Source organism: Mesocricetus auratus, unplaced genomic scaffold, assembly GCF_017639785.1.
Source record: "Mesocricetus auratus isolate SY011 unplaced genomic scaffold, BCM_Maur_2.0 Super-Scaffold_100031, whole genome shotgun sequence".
NCBI lineage: Eukaryota > Metazoa > Chordata > Mammalia > Rodentia > Cricetidae > Mesocricetus > Mesocricetus auratus.
This window is the reverse complement of record NW_024429212.1, coordinates 13472527-13497699: the sequence shown is the minus strand read 5'-3', so window position 1 is coordinate 13497699 and position 25173 is coordinate 13472527. Positions and strand designations below refer to the sequence as shown.

Sequence of the window (25173 nt, the reverse complement as noted above, 5' to 3'; positions counted from 1 at the left end):
TCATGATCAAATATATAAAGTGTTTTCAATAACAGAACCTCTTCCACCCCAATCAATCAAATCTTTCAGCAGCAGGGCCACCACCAGCATTTTGACACTGTGTATGTCTGGAATAGAGCCTAGACATGCCTTTATTATGTTTAATTACATTTTACTAGTATATAAGGTTGCAAGGTGTTTTAATACTCATCATTAAGGATAGAAACGTATAAGGCAGCATGGCAGTGGTGGCGCACACCTTTACTCTCAGCACTAGAAGGAGGCAGAGGCAGGTGGATCTCTGAATTCAAGCCAGCCTTGTCCACAGACTGGGTTCCAGGACAGTCAGGGCTACACAGAGAAACCCTGTCTCAAAAATTTTTTTTCAACTAATACTAAGAGCTTTGACCTTTGACCTTGTTGGTAGTCAGAGTCTCCCTTTCATGTACCCCCTCTAACCCACCATCAAGTCCTTCTTCAAGCATTTTTCGAACATTCTGTGGATGTTTTCAGGGTTGGGAACTCGAGGAGAGGATGTGGATCAACTCATCACCTGCATCCAAAGCAAACTTCCAACTCTGACCTGTACACTACAGCTGCGGGAGGAGTTCAGACAGGAGGTGGAGGGGACAGCCAGCCTCCTCTATGTTCACGACCCCAACTGGCCTGGAATCGGGGTTGTCAGGTACAAAGGACTACTTTCACAAGACAAGAGGGTCCTGATGCTTACATATCCAGGTGTTATTAGAGTATATTTGCTAAGAACTCACTGGGATGTTGTGGAGTATTTACAAAGGCCTAATGTAGACAGATAGTTTGGCCCACCATTGGGCTCAGTGGGTCGGGGGTCACTGTGTCTGCCCAGGGCAAACACGTATGAACAATTGGTTACTCTCTGGGAGGGATATACAGAGCTTTCCAGAGTAAGCCTGGTTCCCAGGGAGAGCTGCACTGACCTCACTGACTTCTGGGTCATCTTCCTTTCCTCTCACTTTTCCTCCTTCCTTGCAAATAAAAGACCCCCAGACTCTTGGTTTCCTGGGCCACAAGCTGAAGCTCATAACGTTATTGGAAGATGACCTAAGTCTGTGCCCATCTCTGGATGCTCAATCTTAGATGCGTTCCTGTGCTGTGATGTTTTAGGTATGAGCATGCTAACGATGATAACAGCAGTTTGAAATCTGATCCAGAGGGGGAGAAAATACACAGTGGACTTCTGAAAAAGTTAAATGAACTGGAATCTGACCTCACATTTACAATGGGTAAGAACTAGTCTAAGTCCTGTGGACTTTAAGACCATGTTGAACAGGCTTAAGGAAGATGCTTTCACAGCCACAGCAGGGAGGGGCTCAGAGTGAGGCCTCACTCCCTCTGCGGCTGCTGAGCCTTCCTTCCTTCCTCAGAGGCATGCTCCTCTCCCTGGGTGCAGTCTCAGTCTGGTCGTCAGGACAGACAGACTGGTCTGAGGACTTGGGAGCCAGCCTAGCCCTGTTTTTCCTCCCAGGCCCTGAGTACAAAAGCACGAAGAGCTGTATTTACATCGGCATGGCAAGCGATGATGTGGATATTTCTGAACTAGTGGAGACCATAGCAGTCACAGCCCGGGAAATTGAGGAAAACTCAAGGGTCTGTAAGATGAATCCGTGTTCCATGCCTGTGGAATATCTGTTCACTTTATTCTTTCCCAGATGTTGCTTTCATGAGAGCTAGGTCCTATGCCAGGCATCAGGAATGCTAAGTGACCTTGACACAGTTGCTGCCCCCAGTGACCTCACCAGGCAGTGTAGGGGAAGAGCCATATACAACCAAGCAATGTAGCAGATGCTATGGCTTGGGCAGCTGAGTCGTTGGGGACTTGCTCACATCTGCGGCACACTGAGGTCAGGCTTCCTAGAAGGAGCTGGGTCTTCAGGACAAACAGCACAGGAGTTCCTGATGAGGGCCACGCCACCAGAAACACACTTTCCTCTGTTGGTCAAGTAGCAGGGGAGACCCGGCTACAATGTCGGACTCCAGCCCACCCTGCCTGAGAGCGCACAGAGATGCTCACTTTGGGGTAGGGAGGGAATGAAGAGATTTGAAGAGAGGCCGAGAAGCTGGCTGTGCTCACTGTTGGTTAGACTCTGGGTTTTCCCAGGCTTGAGGGTAACTTCTTTCTTTCAACATTTAATGGTGCTTACTAGTCATTGATAAAACATTCAAAATGTAACTAGTTATTTCTCTTCTTTGGCAAAGGAGGCCAGGCAACAAGTTGTATCTGCTTGGGCCTGCATGAGCTTTTATCTTGTGTTTAATTTTCTGTTTAACTTTTGTTCAAGTGTTTCAGTGCAGAATTCCATCTGCTGACATCCTTGTGGGAAAATGTAATCAATGCTGTTGGTTGTGTGAGTAGTTCTAGGCACCCTGGACAACGTGTCTTCCTTGGTTTTACAGCTTCTAGAGAACATGACAGAAGTAGTTCGGAAGGGAATTCAGGAGGCCCAGGTTCAACTACAGAAGGCAAATGAGGAACGGCTTCTGGAAGAGGTAGGGTTACTGTTGGCTCCCGGCTGGCGTCCTGGCAGGGCAGGCTCAGCAGGCCGCCCTGAGCAAGGGTTATGTTTTACAGGGAGTGTTGCGACAGATCCCTGTAGTAGGGTCCGTGCTGAATTGGTTCTCTCCAGTCCAAGCTTCACAAAAGGGAAGAAGTTTTAACTTAACAGCAGGTAGGACTTCCTATGGACCTATGCCTAGATCTGTTATTTCAAAGTTTTGACCAAATGTCTTTACCTCCTAGTACCCTTCATGCTTTTATGCCTCCCTGGCTTCTCTGCCAGGAATGTGAAATGAGGCAGTCTGTCCCTACTGTCATTTCTCCCAGTTCTCGCCGAAACAGCGAGAAAGCAAGCAGCCACCCTTCAGCACGCACATTGCTCTTCCTTGGAACAAGGGCATGCCTGCCCAACTGGCCCACATCGGGGACAGTTCACCATGGACAGTGGCATAAGGACTATTGTTTCCTGCGGTCCTCGAGTATTCTGTGCAGGACAGGGCTCTTTCTGAAAGGGGAACCTCAAGACTGTAGCACACAGTATTGATTTTAAACCAGTGACTGGCAGTGTTGTCAGCTTGCTGGGAAATATCAACGACTGTGACTCCTTTCCTGTTGTGCCGAAGAAATACTCCCAAAACTTGATGTTCCTTCCTTTGCCCTTCTCCAGAAAGTAATAACTAGATTCTCATGATAGCCAAGGATAGCGTTAGAGTTTCCTGGTATGGTTGCAGAAAGAAAGAACCTGGCATTTAGGGAGACAAAACTGGAGGATCAGGGTTTTATGAGACTTTGTCGCTAAATCGCATTTTGCAGCTGGGTGTGGGTCCCAGCACCCTGCACACAGGGAAGGAACATTCCCCGGAGCTGAGCAGCTGCAGGGTGGGTTTACTCCAGTCAGTGGGAAGCTAAGTGGCTGATAGACCTGGTTGAGACACGAAGCCAGTCGAAGGCAAGTGACGTCTCAGGATGGCTGTGCCGGGAGCCCCTGCCACTCCTTCCTTTTCCGGACAGGCTCTCTGGAGTCCACAGAATACACTTACGTCCACAAAGTACAAGGAACGGGAGTGACACCGCCTCCCACACCGTCAGGCATTCGAAGCAAACAGAGACTTCCAGGTGAGTTAACCTTCCACAGTTCACCTTCATTAATAGAGTAAGAAAACCAATTTTATTCCACTTCGGGAATAGACTCATACATGCTGCTGAGGGTCCTTATGCTCCTTTCTTTAATCCATAATTCTATCCCCTCACTGAAAGAGCCATTCGGGCGCCTGAGATTTAGCTCCAAAGACTTGCCTCCATGGCACTCCAAAGGCAAGCATTGCCTTAACTGAGGTATTCACTCCCCTCAGTGCCACAGTGTCTGTTAGTTCCCACCTCATCTCTAAGATGTAAGCCAGAATTCAGCATCCCTGCCAGTCAGTGGCCATGCAGGACTGACCACAGTGCCTGTTACAGGACGTCCCCACGTGTCTCAGCAGCGTTCATCTTGTCTCTCTAGGCCAGAAGCCTTTTAAAAGATCCCTAAGAGGCTCGGATGCTCTGAGTGAGACCAGCTCAGTCAGTCACATTGAAGACCTCGAAAAGATGGAGCAGCTGTCCAGTGGGCTAGAACCCAGCAACCTAGAGGCCCACTGCCCTGAGGAGGCCCCCAGGGCTCCTGCCCCCACAGACAGCCAGACAGAAGCCCTGCAGAACAAGGCCCAGCACCCAGAAGATGACCACCCCCAGGTAGAGGGGTTGGAGCGCTTAAGATAAAGCCGGGTGATCCTGTGCTGACTCCTGCTTCAGGGAAGGTGAAGTTTCATGGAAACTGTGGACTGTGCCACATGCTAATAGGGTAGAATTCCTGTCACGTGTGCTGAACGGGGGTTTGCACACGTCCATGCGGGGAAACCAGGGCTTCTGGGGGCGGGGGCTGGCAGTTATTTTATGTGTACGTACAACAACCAACAGTTGACTATTTTGGCCTGCCCAACCTAGGCATACCCTTTCTTCCTGCAGCATAAACACTTTGTACTGAGAGAATCTCTCCTCTCTCTGAACCTAAGCGTGATTAGGTTGCACAGTGACTCTCTGGGTTTTCCTCCATGCTTGTCTTACCAGGTCTGTAGTTCTGTCAAGTTGTGGTAGATGCCTGCCTTACTGGCTGGCATCAGAAAATGGGTTTCAGTAGGACCTGAGTGAGAGTACAAGGAGCCTCTGCTGCTGTCCCTGAAGCCTCAGTGAGGACTGTATACACAGGAGCTGTGGCGAGGCCTGTCCCCTGCTGCACCTTCCCCTTTATACATTGTTTGTAACAAGTTTAAGGACTCATCTGTTAATAGTAACTAACGCTAAGACCTCTTCCTGACCATATTTAAGTATATTTTTAAACACTGGAAATGCTGTTAAGTTGGTGCCCAGTGTGCCCTGTGCTTGTCTGTTTAGGACAGAGAGCCCTCTGGAGGCCACCATGAAGAGCCTGGCGTCTGCTGCGCAGCACGGCAAAGGCAGAAGCAAGCCTTTGACCTGCTTGTCATGGTGCGGCCCAGCTTCTCCTCTGCTCACCCTGGGCCCAGCTCAGGACAGACCAGAGAAGTTGCCTCTTAAACAGGCTAACAAGCCAGAGCTAGCTGCCTAATTCCCATCCATTTCTATTTCCCAGATACTGCATCCCTGCAGTACCCTAAGATGCCCCACCCCGTGCCTTCTTAGTCCCTAAGAGTCAAACAATGGAAGATGCTAAGATGGTGGGCCTCTGGACTGTAGTATTGGAAGCCTTAGTTATACCACATTAAGCCTATAATTATACTGATTTGATGTGATTTTTTTGACAGTTGCCACTTGTCAAAATGCAATCTTTCCATATTTTGGGTGCAAATGATTAAATATAGTCTTCCCTGTTTATTTGATGCAATTAAGTATAGCAGGTGACATGGGAAGGGGTTAAATTATCACCTTTAGCAGATTGATTTTTAAATGTTTTTATACATTTGAAATTGCTACCTGGTTTTGCTGCAACAGAATTTTACCTTGAGACACTATCTGATGTTGGCTTAAATAAAGGCTCTTGAAACTGCTACCTGTGAACTCAGTGTAAATCTTACTTTTCATCAGATAACATAAAAGCTCCTAAAAAAGTAACTTCCATAACCCTAACTGGGCATCTTAAAAGCATCGTATGTAAAATGTTTCTCTGGTTTTGTGGGGTTGAGATTGAATCTGGCCTGCCAGCAGCTTGTCTGAGTCACACTGAGGGTAATAAGCTCAACCGTTTCTTCCCGAACGTTTAACCTTGCCTAGAATAGAGAGCTTTTGATAGGAAGCGTCTTTTCCAAGACAGAGTTTCTCTGTGTAATGACCCTGGGAGTCCTGGAACTCACCCTGTGGACCAGGCTGGCCTTGAAGTCAAAGATCCTCCTGCCTCTGCCTCCCAAGTGCTGGGATTAAAGGTGTGCGCCACCGTGGCGAGCTGATAGAAGTTTCTAGGAGTAATTTTTCCTGACCAACCTGTCTCTGAAGTCACTGCCCACTCACCAGGAAGCCAATGGTTTCTCTTCCATCCTCAAGACTGGTGAAGTCTATTTTATAGTGAAGCAAAAAAAAAAAAAAAAAAAAAATCATCTCAACAAATGCCTTTGACAAAATAACACTTTATTTTGAAAGACAGTAAGCAAGGAAGAATCAAACTGCACAGATGTAGACTCCAAACACCAACGGTCTCCATCAGGCCAAAAGTTGTGTCCTTTGGTAACTTTGATGTTAGCTCCCTGGAGAGGTCTTTTCCCATAAACCGTCTTCATTTTTTTTATAGAGGAGAGCTTTATTTCCAGGAAACAGTATATTTGCTGGAGATGGGAATCTTTTTAGAAACATCAAGGTAGATCTAATATGTTCCACAAAGTGGGGGGGCTCGGCCAGAGGAGAAGTAGAAAGGTTCTGAAAAAGACGAGACAGTGGGCATGAGAGGGCCAGGCGGTGTGCCTCCCCGGTGACAGCGTCAGAGCAGCTCCGGGCTGCACACACATTCACCAGGCCGCTCACCGTGCTCCTGCGCGTCTGCTGAGTTGCACACTTTTTACTGCTCACTGCGTCCCTGTGTAAATGTCTACCAGGACAGCACTAATCCCCCACTGCCATACAAGTCAGAGTCTCAATGGCAACGGAGCATCGTCTCCCCCACTGAAGGAGAAGCCACTGTTAGCTGCTCTAAACCTTTTTTTTTCTTACAGATGGGGAAACCAGGGTCCAGAGATTTAAGATTTAGCCAACCTGTAAATTCTCACCTCTAGTATTTGCTTGTCATCTTGCTGCAACCAGAAATCCACATGTGGGAATGGCGTCCAGGAATACGGGCCTATTCGAAGTTGTTCTGTCTTTGCATCATAAATGCTAATCATCTAAAAGAACCATTTCCATGACAGGCTGTAAGGACACTGCCCTACCACTGCTGTAATCTAGCTCCAAGGTTGTTTGTCCCCTCAGCTGATAAACTGTGAATGTTGACCTCCCATAATAACCAAGCTGCCGCCACCAAATGCCTTCCCTGTGTTTGGTCTGTGTAGGACACATGCCCAGTGCATCAGCGATGCCTCAAAGACAGGCTGGTCTGACTAGAGCCTGTATTCTTCATGGCTGCACAAATACCACATCATCTTATTCCTACCCCAAGCAGCTGGTCATGCCACATAAGCAGCCCACACTGCTGGATGCCCGGGTGGATGCTCACACCTGCCATCCCCACTCAGGAGGCTGAGGCAGGGGGATCGCCTTGGGTTCCAGGACAGCCTAGACGACAGCGAGACCTCATCTCACAGAGAGCACGCGAGAAAGGTTTGGGGGTTTTTGGTTTCTTTTTGTTGTTTGTTTTGAGACAGGGTCTGGCTATGGTAGACTTGGCTTGCCTCAAACGCCGAGAGATCTGCCTACCTTAAAAGTGTAGAGCACCATGCCTCACCTGGTTTTGTTTTTGAGAGGGTCTCCTGTAGCCCAGGCTGGCCATGGACTCAATACATAGCCAAGAATGTCTGAGCTACTCGTCTTTCTGCCGCACCACCCAGTGTGGGGTCACGGGGTGTGCCCCTCCCAGTGACTCTGCAGAAGGATTTGCCAGCAGACCCGTTCCCTGAATCCCCAAATTTCAGCTTTGAAAGGGGGTACTCAGTCTGAAATATATTCTGTTAACTAAATAGCAAAAAGAAGCCTAAAGTAAGTTCCAGGCCAGCCTGACTGCAATGTTATCCTCTGTCTCAAAAGAGAAAAGAAAACACCACAAAGCTGGTCATGGTAGTTGATGGAGGCTGATGCAGGAGCCTTGCCACAAGTTCCAAGCCACCCTAGGCTATATAATATACATAGCAAGACCACGGCAAACACAAAAGTTTTTAAAAGATAAAAATAGGAGTCTTACAAAGGGTAAAAACAAACAAAACAAAAAACTGGCAAAACAGATCTCTCTCTCTTTTGTTTTTTTTGGGGGGGGGGGATTTGGTTTTACGAGACAGGGTTTCTCTGTATTGTTTTGGAGGCTGTCTGACCAGCCCAGCCTCGAACTCACAGAGATCCACCTACCTCTGCCTCCCGAGTGCTGGGATTAAAGGCGTGCACAACCATCGCCCGGCTCAAAACAGATCTCTTAAGTCCAGACATCTTTCTGAATGTTGAGTTTCTGGCTTGCTGTGGCACATTGTGAGGCCAGACTGTCCGTATCCCGAGTCTTCAGTTGCTTCTGTACCTGACCCCGGGTCTCCCACAAAAGCTGGAGCTCTAGACTCAGCAGTCTCCCCAGCACTAGGCCTGAAAGCACACCCAGCTTCTTTTGTGCTCAGCAAGCACTAATGGGCCCTCTCCCAGGCCCTGCTTGGCCCAGGCTGGCCTGCACCTCACAGTGAGCGATCCACCTGTCTCCTGAGTGCTTGAATTAACAGTGTGTGCCACCATACCAGGTTCACAGTGGGCATTTTACATTCTACCTGTTTCTCAAATGGGATGAGTAAGTCTTTTAAATTAATGATTTAATTAAGAAACACCCTGGAAGCCGGGTGGTGGCGGCGGTGCACTTTTAATCCCACCACTTGGGAGGCTGAGGCAGGTGGATCTCTGAGTTTGAGGCCAGCCTGGTCTACAGAGTGAGTTCCAGGACAGCCAGGAAGAAACCCTGTGTTGAAAAACAGAAAAACTTCTAGAGACCCGGACACAGCTGTGTGCTTGTGTAATCCCAGCCCTGGGAAATGCTGAAGCTACGTTAGATAACAGAGTCCTGTCTGAAAATAGAAAGGACCTAGGCTAGGAGCACTCAGCGGCAGAGCACTTGGCTAGCGTATGCCTCTATTCCATCCCGGCACTACCACAACAGTAAGGGGTTATACAGTACCTAAGGAAACTCAACTTTTGGGAGGGCAGATCAAAACAGGGTCTCTCTGCACAGCCCTGGCTGTCCTGGTACTCAATTTGTAGACCAGGCTGGCCTTGAACTCACAGAGATCCACTTGTCTCAGCCTCCCGAGTCCTGGGGTTAAAGGCGGGCGCCATCACTGCCCAGCTAGAAAATTAAACTTTTAAACTGACTTATTATCTTTTGGAGTGACTCACCAAACGACTCTTTGGTGACTAGGTCCAAAGTGTGGATGACGCAGGGTCTTCTCTACGGGAAGGTTAATGGGAAGAGTTCCCTTTGTACACAGATCTTACCACCTCCTCCGTCTTTCAGGGAGAGAACTAGTATCTGGCACTTAGAACGCAAACTCACTCTTTCTTCCTCTAACCCATGAGGAAGTGGGCTGGGTCCTGGTAAGGAGGTAGCCACAACTTTGATCCAGTCTAAAGACTTGAGACTCTTGGGGTCCCTCTTTACCCATCCCACAAAGATGAGCTCCCACTCACTGGGCCTCCTGCTAACGCTCTGGCAGCACGAAGCTGCTCCTCTGGACCGTGATCTTGAAAGGAAGCTCTGTAGATCTCTGCAGTTTTAATGTTGACAGCTGGAAGGGACAGGGAGTGACTCTAAATTAGCAAAGATTCAAAACAGACTTCACGTTTCCACCACACACATGAAAGAATGGAATCTGAAGAAAAAGTCTGAGGTGATTGCAGCCTTGGTAGCAACCCAGGAGGACGAACAGCCCACAGGCACTCTGTACCCTCAGGGAGTGTGGCTTCAATGCTTTGTGTGACCACAAACCCTGGTGCAAGGCTGCTGGACTTTAGCTCATATCAGAGCTGTGCAAACTGACAGAAAATGAAGTAAGCCTGCCTGTGTCCTCACCACTCAGCAACTAAGCACCACGGACAGACAGACCAAAAGCCCTCAGCAATTTGCTGGCCTCAGGACCCGAGAGAGGAGCCCCTGGGCTTCCTTTACTTTGACAGTTCCGCACTTGGGTTCGGGGGAGCTTCATTCCGAATCAAAACCTTACGCCATTCCTATAGTATACAGAGATCCAAATGCTGCATACCTTCCCCATGAGCACTGGCTAGAGAAATACATGCCAGACCACCCACCCCTGTGACACGAAGCTGCAGGAGTAGGCATGGCGTGGGCATAACCTATGCTGTCACTGGCTGTTTCTCTCCATACACTGTGGTTACGGCATTGACAACCTCACAGCTGAAGGGCGGTCAGTGAGGCTCCTTGCCCGGGGTTTCACAGTAAACACACAGGGGCCAGGATCCAAACCCAACAGCAGTACAGATGGGATCACTGCCCACTCGGACATTTACGCTGACAGCCTGCTTTAACCCACATGCAAACGACGTAGCCCTCCCTCTAATACAAATACTACTTACCGATGCCATAAATGATTGGAAAGTGGTTTTCATTTTCTTCCCGGTCATTTAATTCTAAGAAAGGGAGGAAAGCAGAGGCACTAAACAGTTCTTGTTCCACTGAAGGAAAAACTCAATACGGAGCCACAGGTGGGCCGCTAGTAGGTCCTGCCTTGCCAGCTCTGCCACACAAGGGCAGCCCCCCCCGAGAGCAGACAGCCCAGGAGGCAGGACAGCATGGACAGCATCAGTTGGGTAGGACCTGGGGTTGAGAGGGAAAGGAATAGTGGGACAGGTCATCCAGAGGGGACAGTCTCTGGAGTATCTCCTACATTCCTATCCCATGGTACCTGTTGTAAGGGGATAGATAAAAACCTTCCTGAACCCTTATACCCCTGTCTGGATGACAACAGCACAACTCACCTGTCACACATAATGTCACTAAGTGAATGTCCTCATCTTGTTTGTCAAATTCACCTACAATTAGAATTTCAAAATTGATGTCAAAAAAAGTGCCCAAGAATGAGTATATGTATGTGAATATGATCAAAAGACATTGCATATATGCTTGGAAATGTCCTGTTAGGGGCTGGGGCTGTACTCAGCTGACACTGTAATTGCCTAGCATACTCAAGGCTACGGATTTAACCCCTAGCACTACAGAAACCGCCATGGTGGCACATTCAAGTTCAGGGTCAGTCTGTGCTACATGAGATCCTGTCTCAAAAAGGGGGGAGGGTGTAAAGGTAGAAGTTAGGCCAGCAGGAAGACTCAGTCTGTAGAGCAACTAGTAACTGTGTTCCATCCCTGAGACCCACATGAGAAAGGAGAGAAAACCCACCCCACAAGCTATATGGTACACATGTGCCTGAGTGGTGGCATGCACCTAAATGAAAAAGGAAATGAAATCGTTGTTATGTGTAATTAATAGAGGCTAATATGAAAGGCCTCATGGGGGCTGGAGAGATGGCTCAGTGGGTCAAAGCACTTACTCTGCTCCTGCAGAGGACCTGGGTTCAGGTTCCAGCACCACATCAGGTGGAGTCCTAAGAGGAGACCAACTCTTCTCGAGTCTATTAGATCAAAAGGAATATTTGTGTGTGTATAGATGTTTTGCCTGCATTGTAGCGTGCCATATGGAATGGTGGTTACAGGATCCCCTGGAACTGGAGTTACAGACAGTTGTGAGCAACCATGTAGTTGCTGGGAATTGAACCTGGGTCCTCTGGAAGAGCAGCCAGTGCTCGTAACTACAGAGCCATGTCTCCAGGCACCAGAGCAAATATTTGAGAATGTTTTTGATAAGGGAACAGAAGATAGTAGGTTCTAATGCCCACTGTAGGTTAGCCGTTAGTTTCTGGGATGACTGAGCTCCTAACAGACAAAGATGCTCCAGTCACACCCTATAGTCTTATGCAATTAACACTTCTTAGTAAGGTCTGTTTGAGACCAGGCTGCCCTGAACTCAGATCATCTGCCTTAGCCTCCCAAAGTGCTGGGATTAAAGGCGTGTGTTACCACACCGAACTGTCACAGTGGGTTTGTTGTGCAGTCCTTTGTTGGCCTCACTATGTAGCTCAGGCTGGTTAGGAACAATCAACCCTCTGCCTCAGTCTCCCCCCAAGTGTTGAGCTGCAAGCACAGACCTCCAGACCTGCTCAGTAGGTAACAGCCTCTAGCAGCTTTGTAACTCTCCTCAGACGCTGAGTATTTGATGTCAGAGCTTCGGGGTTGCTCACATGGGTCAGAATCGCTGTGTGAGGGTTAGGGTTTTTGTTTTCACATTTCCTTACTCATATGAAAGCACATGGGGACATCAGAGAGCAACTTATGAAAGTCAAACTTCCCCTTCCATCAATGGGCCCCAAAGTCCAGACTCTGACTAGGCTTGGTGGGAAATGCCTTTACCCAGTGAGCAACCTTGTCAGCCTCTCTGCACCTTAGATGACGTTCTTAGAATGGCTTCCAAGAAAGGGAATTACTGAGTCCAAGGATATAACCTCTCAAAGGCTTAAGCCACAGTGCCAGTTTCCTTGCTGACAGGCTGTTCCGGTGTAGCTATGACAGAGCATACAGCCAATGCACAATTAATATACACCATGTCTGTCCTTCTGACTCAGGAGAAAAGGCTAACAGTGCTATGTTCATTTTGTGACGATAGCTCAGAGTATGTACTCGCCAAGAACCCACCAACCGCTGCTCTAAAAAAAATCTTTGACATGTCTGTAATTATCACTCAGCTGAGGCCACAGCTAGCCTGGGCGTCAACAGCATGCACCTGTCAAAATGGGAGGACGATCTTGTCCTCATGCCATCAGCACTGGGAATTAGCGCCACACTGCACTCCGTGTATAGTCCACACAGTTCCATCCACAGGGCAGTGTCTGCAGCCCCACACTGTTTTGGTTTGAGATAGATTTTCACTGTGTATACCAAACTGGTCTCAGACTCATGATCCAGCCTCTGCCTCATCTGGCTGCTGGAGAGCTTTTTCATTTCTTATTTATTTTTGTTTTTGAAGACAGGGTTTCTCTGTGTAGCCCTGGCTGTCCTCAAACTCACTCTGTAGACCAGGCTGAATTGAAATCAGAGATCTGCCTGCCTCTGCCTCCCTCGTGTACACTGTCACCTTTAAACCAACCAAAACTGGGTATGCAAACCAAAAGTGGGTATGCTATTGGAAGGGGGTGGCAAACTTACTAAGAAGCTGATGGGTAAGTTTCTGTGACAGCTGCCTGTCATCACTGAAGCCTCCCACCAGGTGCACTTCCAACCTGCCAAGAGAGGGTAGTGATCAGAGTCAGGACACAACAGGCCGTGTGCTGCTATCACGACACTTAGTTCCTGGCTCCTGCGGTTAGAAGCCTGTGGGCACAGTGGGGGGCATCTGAGGCTGCTACGGCCAGCAACAAGGCTATGCGGGCGTCATCCGGGTCCTCAGTTCACGGTCACCTGGCCATCTACATGGAACATTCTACGTCAGCACCTGCACTGAGAAGGAACTGCCTTTGACCAGTAACTGCGAGCTCGGGTGCTCTCAGCCTACACACCTAGGAATCACAGCATGGTATTTTCTACCAGGCAAGCAGGATGGAGCTGAATCAGGCTGGGAAGTTTCCCATGCTGGAGCCCCTCCTCCCCAGGACAGTCCCAGTGCATACGCACCCAGCAGGGCTGTGACGAGTTCAAAAACCCAAGCTAACTTTGCTGCACCCTGCCTCCCGTGCTTGTCTTCCTCAGCCCCAGTAACCAGGGGAGGGGTGTACTTCACGTGAACCTTGTTTGAACAGCCTGTGCTGGGCGTGGTGTCTGAGGAGGCCTGGATGGCCGCACCAGAAATGTTAAACAGCAGGAAGGGCTTTGCCATGCCGTACCAGACTGGCCCTGATTTACAAAGTAGCTAGGTAGCTGTCTGCAGGCAGACCAGGAATAGCTAAAACTTGTGTTCTGAGCCTGTGCGACTAGTCTGGGCCAAGGCAAAAAGGAAAAGGCAATTTTGCAGTCACACAAGTCAAAGCCTGTGAAGCCAACCAGCTATGGCACAGACCCAGCCTGGAAATTTCAGTTTTAAAAAGGGGCTCAGTGCTAACCCACACTCTTAGCACATGCAAAGCCCAGAGTTCCATTCCTAACATACATGCTTACACACACATAAAGTTTTAATTCGGGTTATTTTTTGAGACAAGGTTGGCCTGGAATTCACTATGTAGACCAGACTGGCCTCAAACTAAGAGATCCTTCAGTCTCTGCCTCCACCTCCCCGTACGGGATTAAGGTGTGTACGTACATGCTTTAGCCCTCAGCCAGCCCTCAGCTGCAGGCCAGAACGTAACTAGCTGTGAGGCTCTGGTACATGACCATGTGTCCCGGGTTAAGGAAAATGCTGAGGCAGAGCCAGTCTGGGCTGGTCCGTGCCCTATACCCACGCTCAAACTCTTGTCCACTGAAGTGTGGCACGGTCACTGCCAACCCTGCCTCCTCTCCAGTCCTTCCTACATATTTACTGACACCTGCTTCCAAGTGTAAGCAATGTGCCTACTCTGGACCCTAAGGCAAGTGGCTGCTCACAAAAACACCCTCTGTCTGAAGATCCCACTTAAAATTCAGCACAGAAGCCTAGCGGGTCTCATCCCCCAATCCAAGCACTAGGGAGTCTGAGTCTGAGGCAAGCAGACTCCACAGTGAGGCCCTGTCCAACAGAGTCCAGTACTGGCTGTCCCTGCATGACTCCGTGCACCCATGCTCACGGTGTACAAGCGCAGCGTCCCCAGCGTCCACAGAACGGCAGAATGGCACTTACCTTCCACACTCGGTGTGATCAGAAAAGGATTTGATGGCACTCATTATCAAGGGGACTTCAGATTTGGTGTCGCTCCCGTCACAATGTGTGAGGCAGGTTGCCCCATTTCCTGGAGAGCAAGAGTCAAATGAGGTAGTCCCTATATTCCAGGAAGGGAACCATGTAAAGCACCTCATCTTTAAACGCCCTGTGAGAAACTGGAAGGGTCCGTGCTGCCCAGCCAACCCATCTGACCAGTGCACCAGGGAGAAGCCATGCAGACGAGAGAGACATGGCGTCAAATCCTACACCAGGAAACGCCAACTGAGAAGTCAGTGGTCCCTCATGGTTGGGGTAGTCTAACAGTTTCCTTCATCTCCTGTCATACCTGTGTGCCTCAGGACCACAATGTGACAAGTAGTGGCATCGTCGGAACCCAGAATGGAGATGGAGCCTGTTTAAACAGAGAAAGAGCATGAAGCAGCCAGGAGGCTTTGCGCTAACACCCGAGGCGCTGCTCCCTAACCTACCGTCCTTTGGGGTGGTCACTGCAAGCTCTCTTTGCTGAACATACAGAAGGCCCTGGGGTCCCACTTGTCGGACAGACTGACCTCTGAGGAGTCTGGCTCTTTCCTGTTTAATTGAAACAGAATTAAACAGATGTGTGAATTAGGGAGGCTTCAACTGGAAAGAGCCAGGGTATACCCAGAAGTGGGAAGCAGGCTGGCGTGCGCCGACTGTGCTGTCCTGGCCCCCAAAGGCTGACGGAGGAAGACAGCAGGAGCACCCCTCTGGAGCACCCCTCTGACTAGGAGGACTACATATGGCACGAGATCCCGGTGCCCGGGAGAGAGATGCCCAATCCTGTATCGTAGGTCAAGGATCTGAGGCTCGACCTTATTTTGGGACAAAGTAGTCCATCCAGGCTGTCCTTAAGCTATCCATGGTCCTATTTCACGAGTGCTGGGATCACAGGTGTGGCCGCTGTTTTAAAAGTATAAGAAAGAGGCAGGAGGGCGGGTCGTGCTTACACTCCCAACACTGGAGGCACGAGCTAGAGGAAGACTGTCTCAACGGAAAGCTGGCTGGGCGTGGACGGACACAGCTGTAGTGCTGACAATCCCAGCACCCAGGAGGGCAGCCCTGGCACACAGACTGGAATGGGGGGGGCTGACATACTCCTAAAATGAACTCCATCTTCCTTCCAACCTGCAGCAAATTGGCCAGTACGCAAGCGTAACCTATGTCGATGTACATGGGCCTGCCCCGCTCTTCATCAACCTCTTAGCATTTCTCACGCCTGGTGCGAATGTAAGTCTGTATCTAATTACGTAATAAATCCAGAAACCTGATAAGCTTAATGATTAACCTGACCAACTAAGCACCATCTTCTTTTAATGAACTCCCACTGTCCGGATGCTAGAAGATAATTAAAACAGGACATGCCCCTCAACTTAAGAACTGAACTAAGCCGGGCGTTAGGGCGCACGCCTTTAATCCCAGCACTCGGGAGGCAGAGGCAGGCGGATCTCTGTGAGTTCGAGGCCAGCCTGGTCTACTGAGTGAATTCCAGGACAGCCTCCAAAACAATACAGAGAAACCCTGTCTCAGAAAACCAAAAGAAAAAAACAAACAAAACAAAACAAAAACCAAAAAAAAAAGAAAGCTGAACTACGAGCAATCTCCAGCAAGAAAGGGGTGGGGCACAGGAAAGAAAAAGATACAAGTCAAACTGCTGTGAACCACGTAAGTCAGGCTGGTGGGGCAACATGGTTCGTTGTGAAACCTGGAGTAATCAAGAGGACCTCCAGTCTCGTAGTCACACCCTGCCAGGTGACACACACCTGCCCCTTTTACAGTCCCTTTCCTGTGGGGAGGAATTAGGCAGATTTTTACCATGTCTGCTGTTGCACCCTTCCCCCATGGGGCCTGTTGATTGTTTTACTAGGAGCTTTTAGTAAAACACTTCTCGCCCCCTCCTCCTAGTAAGGCCTGTATGCAAGTTCCTGTTTATTGTCTAAATGCTAATTTCTGGGGAGGGCCCTGGGAACGCAGGCTTCTGACCTTGGTGTTTTTCCACCATGGCAGACTTTGGTATATAAGGCTCCACTCTTGTAATAATAAACGCCATTCTCCTTGTAAGAATGAGCCGCTGTCTTTGTCTTTATTTTCATCCTTAGCCCTTAGCCTCGGATCGTATGGTAGCACTGTAGCTGTGAACACACCAGCTGCTCACTACAGTTCACAACTGGTCACCACCAGACAGCAAAGTTGCCATGTCAAGACTAACACAAGAAACGGAAGAAAGGTATCCGGAAACGCCACACCACAGGACAGTGCAAGCCCGCCTCCTCTCCCTCTTGATAAAAGCTGCTCCTGGATGCAGCCTCACATCATCACTTTTGTGTACATGAGAGAAACAGAGATGCAGACAGCATGCACGCGTGTGAGGCGTGCATGAGTCAGAAATGTGTGTGAGAAGTGTGCACATGAGGAGTGCACACGGGAGAGGTGTGTACATGAGGAGTGCACACGGGAGAGGTGTGTACATGAGGTACGCACACATGAGAGGTGTACACGTGTATACACTGGAAGCCAGAGGTCAATGTCATGCACTCCTGTTAACTCCACCTTGTTTCCTATTTTAATTTTACATTCGTGTAGGCATGTGTGCAGTGCTGCATACATGCCGTGTACATGGAGGCGGGAAGACAACCCTCAGGAGTTAGCTTTCTCCTCCACCATGTATGTTCCAGAGACTGAACTGGGATGCTCAGGCATGACACCAAGCACCTTACCTTACGTGCTGTGTGGTTTTGAGGCAGGTCTCTCACTGAACCTGCAGCTCAGCATGTTGAGTGCCTGGGAGCCGTGGTGCTCTCCCCTCAGCACTGGGGTTACACAAGCACCCCAGAGCCTTTTCACGTAGGTCCTGGGGTCTGTGCTTGGTCCCCGTGCTTCCCCAGCAGGCATGGCATCCCGAGCCAAGCTCCCCAGGACATACTTCCTAAAATAACAGCGGCCCCGTTGCGGCAAGGTCTCAGATTTCTCGGCGTGTAATTCATGTGTTCTCAGCCTCTTAACTTCCTTTCCCGAGGCACTACTTTCTTTGCTGGAGGCCAGCAAACTTTTCTCTGAAAACGACTAGGTAATAAGCCTAAGGGTCTCTGCCACTATGTAGTGAAAACAGCCAGAGCTGTACCTGATGTGGCTGCATTCCAATAAAATGTGACGGGTGCCATGCAATCTTGAGCCTGTGTAACTCAGGGCTATGGAGTAGTAGTGTTCCTTTACTTTTCTAGCCTCCTAAAGAGACAGGGGCTGGATGTCTCAGATCAGGCCCTTGTCAGCGTGTGTGAGGCCAGGGCTCTGTCCCCGCAGGACCAGGAGGAGAGGGAGAACCCTTCCTACAATTTAGGGACCAGCCCACACCTCTCACCCTTGCTCAGTCCACCTTTCCCTCCCGCGACGTCTGCGAGGGCACCTGCGGCACTGTGAAGCATGGGTGTCTACCAGGCCACTAGCGCAGGTCTGCGTGTGGCCCAGTGGCGGGAGTGTGGAGTGGGGTGTCCTGGGTCCCCCCACGCAGTACTGCAAACACTGACTGCAGACTCTAAGGAGCGGTGCCCTGGCCACTCAAGATTACTGTTCCTCACTATGCTCTACCCTGGAGCACACTGTGAAGCCCAAGATCCATTCAGTCCCCCATGTCCTGCTTCAGCCTCCTGACCATTAGCGCCTACAGATGGCCCCATGCAAGGGACTGCCGTACTGAATTACACAGCATCCGGGTGAGGGGAAGAGAGCAGGGTTCTGGTCTTGACTTCTAAGCATGGGACCTGGGACAGTCTCACTGTCTCGATGGGGGACGTCCTTCTGTGTATGTTTCTCTTATTGGTACATGAATAAAACACTGTTGGCCAATAAGGCAGGAAGATAGGCAGGACTAGGAGAAGAGGAGAATTCTGGGAAAGGTAGGCAGACAGTCACCATGTAGCCGCCGAAAAGAGAAACAGGTCGGGACATTCTCCGGTAAGCCAAGCCCACGTGGAAATACTTAGAATTATAGAAATGAGTTAATAATTAAGACATAGCTAGTTAATAAGAAACCTTAGTCATTGGCCAACAGGTTAATAATTAATGTGTGTTTATTTTGGAGCTCAAGGGCAGCAGGACCTGCCTGGCCAAGAAAAATCTCCTATAACAGTGTCTTAGTCACTATTCTATTGCTGTGAAGATACACCATGTCACTGCAACTCTTAATTGACAAAAGTGAGAAACTTGGAGTCAGTAATCTTGAGTGGCCAGTGCACTGCTCCTTAGTGTCTGCTGTTAGACTTTCCTGTGTTGACGGTTTTAGAGTCCGTGGCAGGAAGCAGACGGGCACGGAGCTGGGGTGGTAGCCGAGAGCTTTACATCCTGATCAGGCAGAGAGAGACAGAGACCGAGACACAGAGACACACAGACAGACAGACAGACAGACAGACAGGGCCTGACGCAGGCTTTTGAAACGTCAAAGCCACCCCAGTGATGCACCTCCTCCAATACGGCCACGCCTAATCTTTCCCAAATAGTTCTAACCAGAGGCCAAACGTCAAACATGAAACTACCCACCGTGTCTGACCCTCACCCCCATCTAGAAGATAAGAGCAACGGTGCTCATCATGTTGGGCAGTGTGGGCCAGTGCCACTGTGGCCGGCCCGTGGGTGCCCGAAACCAGAGAGCACTAAACCCAGACATGCTGGTGAGTAGCCGAGGGGACGGTGAGGGACTGCCCTTGTAACATCGAAGATGGCAGGCATTTCACACGGTTTAGCCAGCACAGGCACAGCTGTGGTCCCAGCCTGGAAGGGGACAGCATCAGTTAGTGTTCTGGAGTCCTCCATTTAAAATGTTCAGACTGCAGTTGCCCAAGAAGCGTAACTGCGAAAAGGACGAGGGTGAGGACAAGACACTAGTCAGGCTTACTACTTGCTGGTGCTGCGCACTCACAAAACACAACACGTGAGATTCACACAGGATGATGGGTGTGGTGGGGCATGCCTTTGATCCCAGCACTGGGGAGGCAGCTCTGTGTTCAAGCCAGCCTGATCTGCAGAGCTGCCAGGACTACACAAAGAAAACCTCGAACCCTACCACCACCAAAAAAAAAAAAAGGACAGACACACAGGAAATAAGCCGGGCATGGTAGTTTATGCCTGCAATCTCAGCACTTGCATGGCCAAGGCATTAGTGTATGTAGCTTGGGCTACACGGTGGAGCTGTGTCAAAAATAAAACTAAGACAGCCAGGTAGTGGTGCACACACTTTAATCCCAGCACTCGTGAAGCAGAGGCAGGCGGATCTCTGTGAGTTCAAGGTCAGCCTGGTCTACAAAGTTGAGTTCCAGGACAGCCAGGTCCACATGGAGAAACCCTGTCTCCAAAAACCAAGAAAAAAATTATATATGTACACACACACATATATATACACACACACATACATACATATATATACATACACCCACATATATACATACATACATATATACACACACACATATATATACATCTGTCATTCAAAAAGTGTATCTTGACGAGCACACTGGGTAACACCTCTAACAGTATGTCTGAAGCAGGCATCCAAGGTCAGCACTGAACCCGGGTCAAGCTCGAGGCCTACCCGCCTATCTGTGTGTGGTGGGGACGCAGAGACAGGATGCTACAGAGATGCTCAGTAGTTCAAACTGTTTGCTGGGAAATGGACGAGAGGTTAGGATTCGCACGCAGGCCGGTAGCCCCAGCTCTGAGGACAGTGAAGACAAGAGAGACGCACTGAGCACTGACAGCGTCTTCAGGGAGAGACCCTGAGTGAAGAGGGAGACACTCGACGCCACCTTCTGGCCTCCCTGCGCACACACATGCAAACACATACACACACACCCATCCATACAGACAAACAATATGCACAGTCCCTGCGCACGCACATGCAAACACACACACACACACACACGCGCGCGCGCGCGCACACACACACACACACACACACACACCATCCACACAAACAATATACACGGTGTACACGGACAGACAAAACATCAGGTGTGGTGCGCACGCCTTTAATCCCAGCAGCTGGGAGGCAGAGGAAGGAACTCAGAGCTGGAGGCTCCAGGCCAGCCAGGGCTACACAGCGAGACCCTGGCTCAACAGTGGAGCCCGGGGAGGGGAAGGAAGGGAGAGGGGGGAGCAAGAAGCCAGGGAGGCAGAGGGAGTGGAGCTCTCACAGCTTGTGGGCAGCCTGGTCTACACGTCAGGTCCCAGGGCAGCCAGAGGTACGCAGAGAGCCCGTGTCCCAAACCCACAGAGACACCGTGAGGGGTCACGGAATCCATGAGCGTCTCGTCCGCCTCCCCCTCCGGAGCACAGAGCACCCTGAAGACACGGGTCACCACCGCCACCACTGGGGATGCGGCCCGCGCGCGCTGCAGCCCCTCCCCGGCCCCCTCGTCCTCGCCGCCGGCCGCCGCGTTCCCCGCGGAGCCTCCCCGCCGCCCTTCCTGCCCTGCGGGCTGCAGCCCCGGATTCAGTCCCGTCCCCGCGCCGCTGCCTCCTCGCGCGGTGGCGGCCGCCAAAGCCGGAAGTCCTCAGGCAGACACAGGAAAGGGCCCCCTCCGCCCGCTCCGGGGAGCCGAGCCCACCGGGCCACGCCCACGCGCCCGCAGGAAAGTTCCAGACGGACCCGGGACCCCAGGCTCACGCGGGCGTCTCTTCTCCCGGGGTGGCCGACGACACCTGGCCCGCGCCCGGCCCGCACTGCCCACCGCAAGCAGCCCGGGGGCCGCTCGCACAGCCCCGACCCGCGGAGCCCGCCGGGTGTGCACGGACGCCCCGGGGTCCTTCCTCGCGCTGTGCGACCTTCCGGGAGTCGCCCAACCTCTCTGGGCCCCGCCTCGGCCGAGCCCCGCGGAAGCCGCGCCGGTGACCGGGCTGCAGGAGACCCCGCCCGCCCCGCAGGCCCCGGGCCCGCTCACCTCCAGCGGCGGGTGCTCGCGGACCAGCTCCGCGGCCGAGCGGGGAAGCCGTACGCGCCGACCGCCCACCAGCAGCGGCATCGCCCGGGCCGCCGCCAGGCCGAGCCAGGCGCCCGCCCCGCCCGGCCGCGCCCCGCCCCGCGTCGGCCACGCCCATCTTGGAGACAGGCACGCCCCCACCATCCGCGCAGACTGCCGAGGAGAGGGATCCCTGCTGCGAGAGAGCCGCAAGGCATCACGGGAGATGCAGTCCCGACTGTAGGCGCCAGCCCCGCGGCGGGCCACGCCCATCTTGGAGACAGGCACGCCCCGACCCCACCGCGGAGACTGCCAGGAGGAGGGATCCCGGCTACGAGAGAGCCGCAGAGCATCACGGGAGATGCAGTCCCGACTGTAGGCGCCTTGCCCGAGGCCGCCGATCAGGGCGGACGCTGAAAGATGGCGTCATCGAGGTGGGCGGTCCCCACGCCGCCGTCACTCAGCCGAGACCCCGCCTCGGGCCGCGTGCAGTCAGCGAGCGCGCACGTGTTTGAGCTGTCGCCCGAGTCCCGGTAGCGCGGGCGGGTCGCGGGGGAAGGTGAGGGAGGGAAGGGGGCTGCCCCGGCGCTCGGACCCGGGCCCCACCCCTGCGTTTCCTCCCCGCCCTCCACCGCCCCCGGCGGCCGCCGCCCAAGCCACTCAGCTCCGAACGATGGGTTAAACTCCGTTTTGTGTGGTTGTGCCCACTCGGCGAGGACGCCAAGGCTTCAAGGAGCTTAACGGCACCGGATGCAAGTGTAAGACGGTCCGTATACTTCCGGAAGACCAGAACCAGCTAGCTGGGGCTCATCTCTGTGGGGAGAGTTGGAAGCCCTGGGCCGCAAAGGCAAGGCACTTTTAAAGAAAAACAGGAGGCTGCAAGTCCCAGTCCGCAGGGTCCCCATGGTTACAGAGATTGCTTAGCATGAGACCAGAGGTTATCACGAGACTTGAAGGCCTCGCGAAGACGACGACCACCTTTGGTTAGGTAGAATTCATGGGCACCCCTGTGCTCTGGGATTCCGCAGCTACGATTGTGGGCTAAGGGAGTAGCTGCCGATGAGGTTGCAGCTGCTCGTGGGTCTGAGCTTCTGGTCACGTAACCCCCCTCGCTTAGTTGGGGACTTTTATTCTCCTTATTCTCTCATCACTACATTCTTCCCCTAGTCTCTGGGTATTGGTTTCTCCATCCATTTCCTCAGTGGCCCAGAACACATCAGTGTGACTCCCAGTCAAGGCTGTCGCCCTAATGTCGTCAGGCAGGGCTGCAAATGTCACAGGTGCAGTTAAGTTCTGGCCAAGACAGGGTCTTGAGCCTGCCATGGTGTCTTCCTCAGCCTGCATGCCCAGCATTAAGTGTAATTACATGGCTTTTACAAAAGTAGTTGACCGCCGGAGGGGTAGAGGAAGGCTTGGGTAACAGGTACCAAAACACAGGAATAAAGTCTGCTTATTGAACTTGGGGGTCACAACCTGTTCCCCAAGCCAGGTTCAGATGCCTGCCCACAATAAGCCAACTCACTGATTAAAGATCCTAATTAAAAGTGGAACGCAGACGGGGGGGGGGGGGGTCTTTATTCAATATGGTCACATTGGGAAGGACAAAGAGGTCCAGGAAGACACCTCAAGTCCATCTTTGTAAGGTCAAAGTTTAAATAGAAGGGAAAGGATATGCACATCTAAGCAGAGCATTCACCACTGTGGGGATCCAGACTCTAGGTTAAAGGGGCCAGCCAAAGAAACACAGCCTGGCCCTGAAGCCAGAGCCAAAGAAACCCTCTGCTCTTGACCACCTCCATACAAAAACAACCAATCCCCGAACAGGAAAACCAAAATCCCTGAGCACAAAACCAACCAATCTCTGAGCTTGTCCAAGCTCAAGGATTGAAATCTGACCAATTACCGACCTGAAATTCTTCACCCTGGAAAAACTCTGCCCCAAGAAGCCCTATGGAAGCCCTGTGCCTGTTCCGTTGGGAGCTGCTTTTTGACACCCTGGCAGAGGCACTCATCCTTCTGGATTCCTCCCTCCTGATAAATCTCTTAACGTTTGCGTGAGACCTTCCTTGGCTGGAGTCAGCCACACAGAACTGTAACACTTTCACTGGAGAAACCTTCCCCTAGGGGCACAGAATTGTTACACTGGGGAGGTGTGTTGGTATTGACTGTGGTGGTATTTCTTGGCAAAATGCTTACACAGACCAAACCAAGACTTTCTAAGGGGCTTAAAGACAGAGATTATTTCTGTGTTCTTGTTCAGAAAGACTTGACAAAGCCTGCCTAACACTGAAACCATTGCCTGGTGTTTCTGGAAACCCGGCTCTTCTCCCTGGGCTGTGACTGTCAGTTCTAAGGCAGCTGTGTTTGCCATATCCTGTGTTCCTTTTGTCAGTATTGCCTGACTTAGCTCTCAGCTGACCTTAGCCCTTCCCCCCTGCAAATAGTATATATGATAGTGTACTTTCTAAAGATTGAGCTATACATTTTTCCCCATTCCCATTCCCTTCTCCCATCTGCCTGCCCCCTGTCCTCCATGCTCCCAACTTACTCAGATCTTGTCTTTTCCCCCTTCCTAGGCAGATCCATGTGTGTCTCCCTTAGGGCCCTCTCTGTCACATAGCATCTCTGGGGTGGAGGACTGTAGTCTGGTTGTCCTTTGCTTTATGCTTAATAGCCTCTTATGAGCGAGTACATATTAATATTTGTCCTTCTGGGTCTGGGTTACCTCCCTCAGGATAGCTTTTTCTGGTTCTGACAATTTGTTTGCAAATTCAAAGATGTCATTGATTTTTACAGTTGAGTAGCACTCTTTCGTGTAAATGTACATTTTCCTTATCCACTCTTTGGTTGGGGGCATCTAGGTTAATTCTAAATTCTGGCTAGGACAAATAATGCCAGAATGATTCCCAATTTTCTGAGAGACCTCCATAATGATTTCCACAGCAGCTATACAAGTTTGTACTCCCACCAGCAGTGGAGGAGTGTTCCCCTTACTACATATCCTCTCCAGCATAGGCTGTGATAGAGATTTTGATCTTGGCCATTCTGACAGGTGTAAGATGGTATCTCATAGTTTTGATTTGCATTTCTCTGATGACGAAGGATGTTGTGATTTCCTCAAGTGTCTTTCAGCCTTTGAGATTCCTCTGTTGGGATTTCTTTTTTAGATCTGTACCCCATTTTGTTTTTACTGGATTATTAGAACTTTTGATGTCTAGTTTCTTGAGTTCTTCGTATATTTTAGAAATCAGTCTTCTGTCAGATGTGGGATTGGTGAAGATCTTTTCCCATTCTGTAGGCTGCTGTTTTGTCTTATTGACCGTGTCTTTTGCTTTACAGAAGCTTCTCAGTGTCAGGAGGTCCCGTTTATTCATTGTTGCTCTCAGTGTCTGTGCTACTGGTGTTCTATTTAGGAAGTGATCTCCTGTGCCAATGCCTTCAAGACTGCTTCCCACTTTCTCTGAGGTTCACTGTAGTTAGTTTTGTGTTGAAGTCTTTGATCCATTTGGACTTGAGTTTTGTGCATGGGTGTAGATATGGAGCTATCTTCAGTCTTCTTTATGTGGACATCCAGTTATGCCAGCACCATTTGTTAAAGATGCTTCTTT

At 50.8% G+C, this 25173-nt stretch overlaps 2 protein-coding genes across 9 annotated transcripts in view; one reads left to right on the top strand and one right to left on the bottom strand.

Moving 5' to 3' along the window:
* Pdxdc1 (pyridoxal dependent decarboxylase domain containing 1) overlaps positions 1-5574 on the top strand; it is a 59000-nt gene extending 53426 nt beyond the window's left edge. For all 5 annotated transcript variants that reach the window (XM_013118626.3, XM_040733555.1, XM_013118625.3 and 2 more), the window contains 7 exons: positions 493-664; positions 1123-1241; positions 1484-1605; positions 2413-2505; positions 2588-2684; positions 3524-3628; positions 4014-5574. In XM_013118626.3, the coding sequence (XP_012974080.1) occupies positions 493-664; positions 1123-1241; positions 1484-1605; positions 2413-2505; positions 2588-2684; positions 3524-3628; positions 4014-4270 (965 nt within the window). In that variant the 3' untranslated portion in view covers positions 4271-5574. The remainder of the gene's footprint in view (positions 1-492; positions 665-1122; positions 1242-1483; positions 1606-2412; positions 2506-2587; positions 2685-3523; positions 3629-4013) is intronic.
* A 557-nt stretch (positions 5575-6131) lies between these two features.
* Ntan1 (N-terminal asparagine amidase) lies at positions 6132-21686 on the bottom strand. 4 transcript variants are annotated; one of them, XM_040733557.1, is made up of 11 exons: positions 21548-21686; positions 15068-15170; positions 14926-14991; positions 14559-14667; positions 12959-13032; positions 11251-11331; positions 10682-10735; positions 10280-10333; positions 9377-9474; positions 6781-6894; positions 6132-6433 (listed from the first exon to the last, which is right to left on the bottom strand). In XM_040733557.1, the coding sequence occupies exons 1-11, from the start codon at positions 21626-21628 to the stop codon at positions 6257-6259; spliced, it is 1011 nt and encodes a 336-aa protein (XP_040589491.1). In that variant the 5' UTR covers positions 21629-21686; the 3' UTR covers positions 6132-6256. The 4 variants fall into 4 exon arrangements, with proteins under 4 accessions (XP_040589491.1, XP_040589494.1, XP_040589492.1 ...); XM_040733560.1 differs by lacking the exon at positions 6781-6894; XM_040733558.1 differs by lacking the exon at positions 11251-11331.
* Between the last annotated feature and the right edge of the window lie 3487 nt (positions 21687-25173).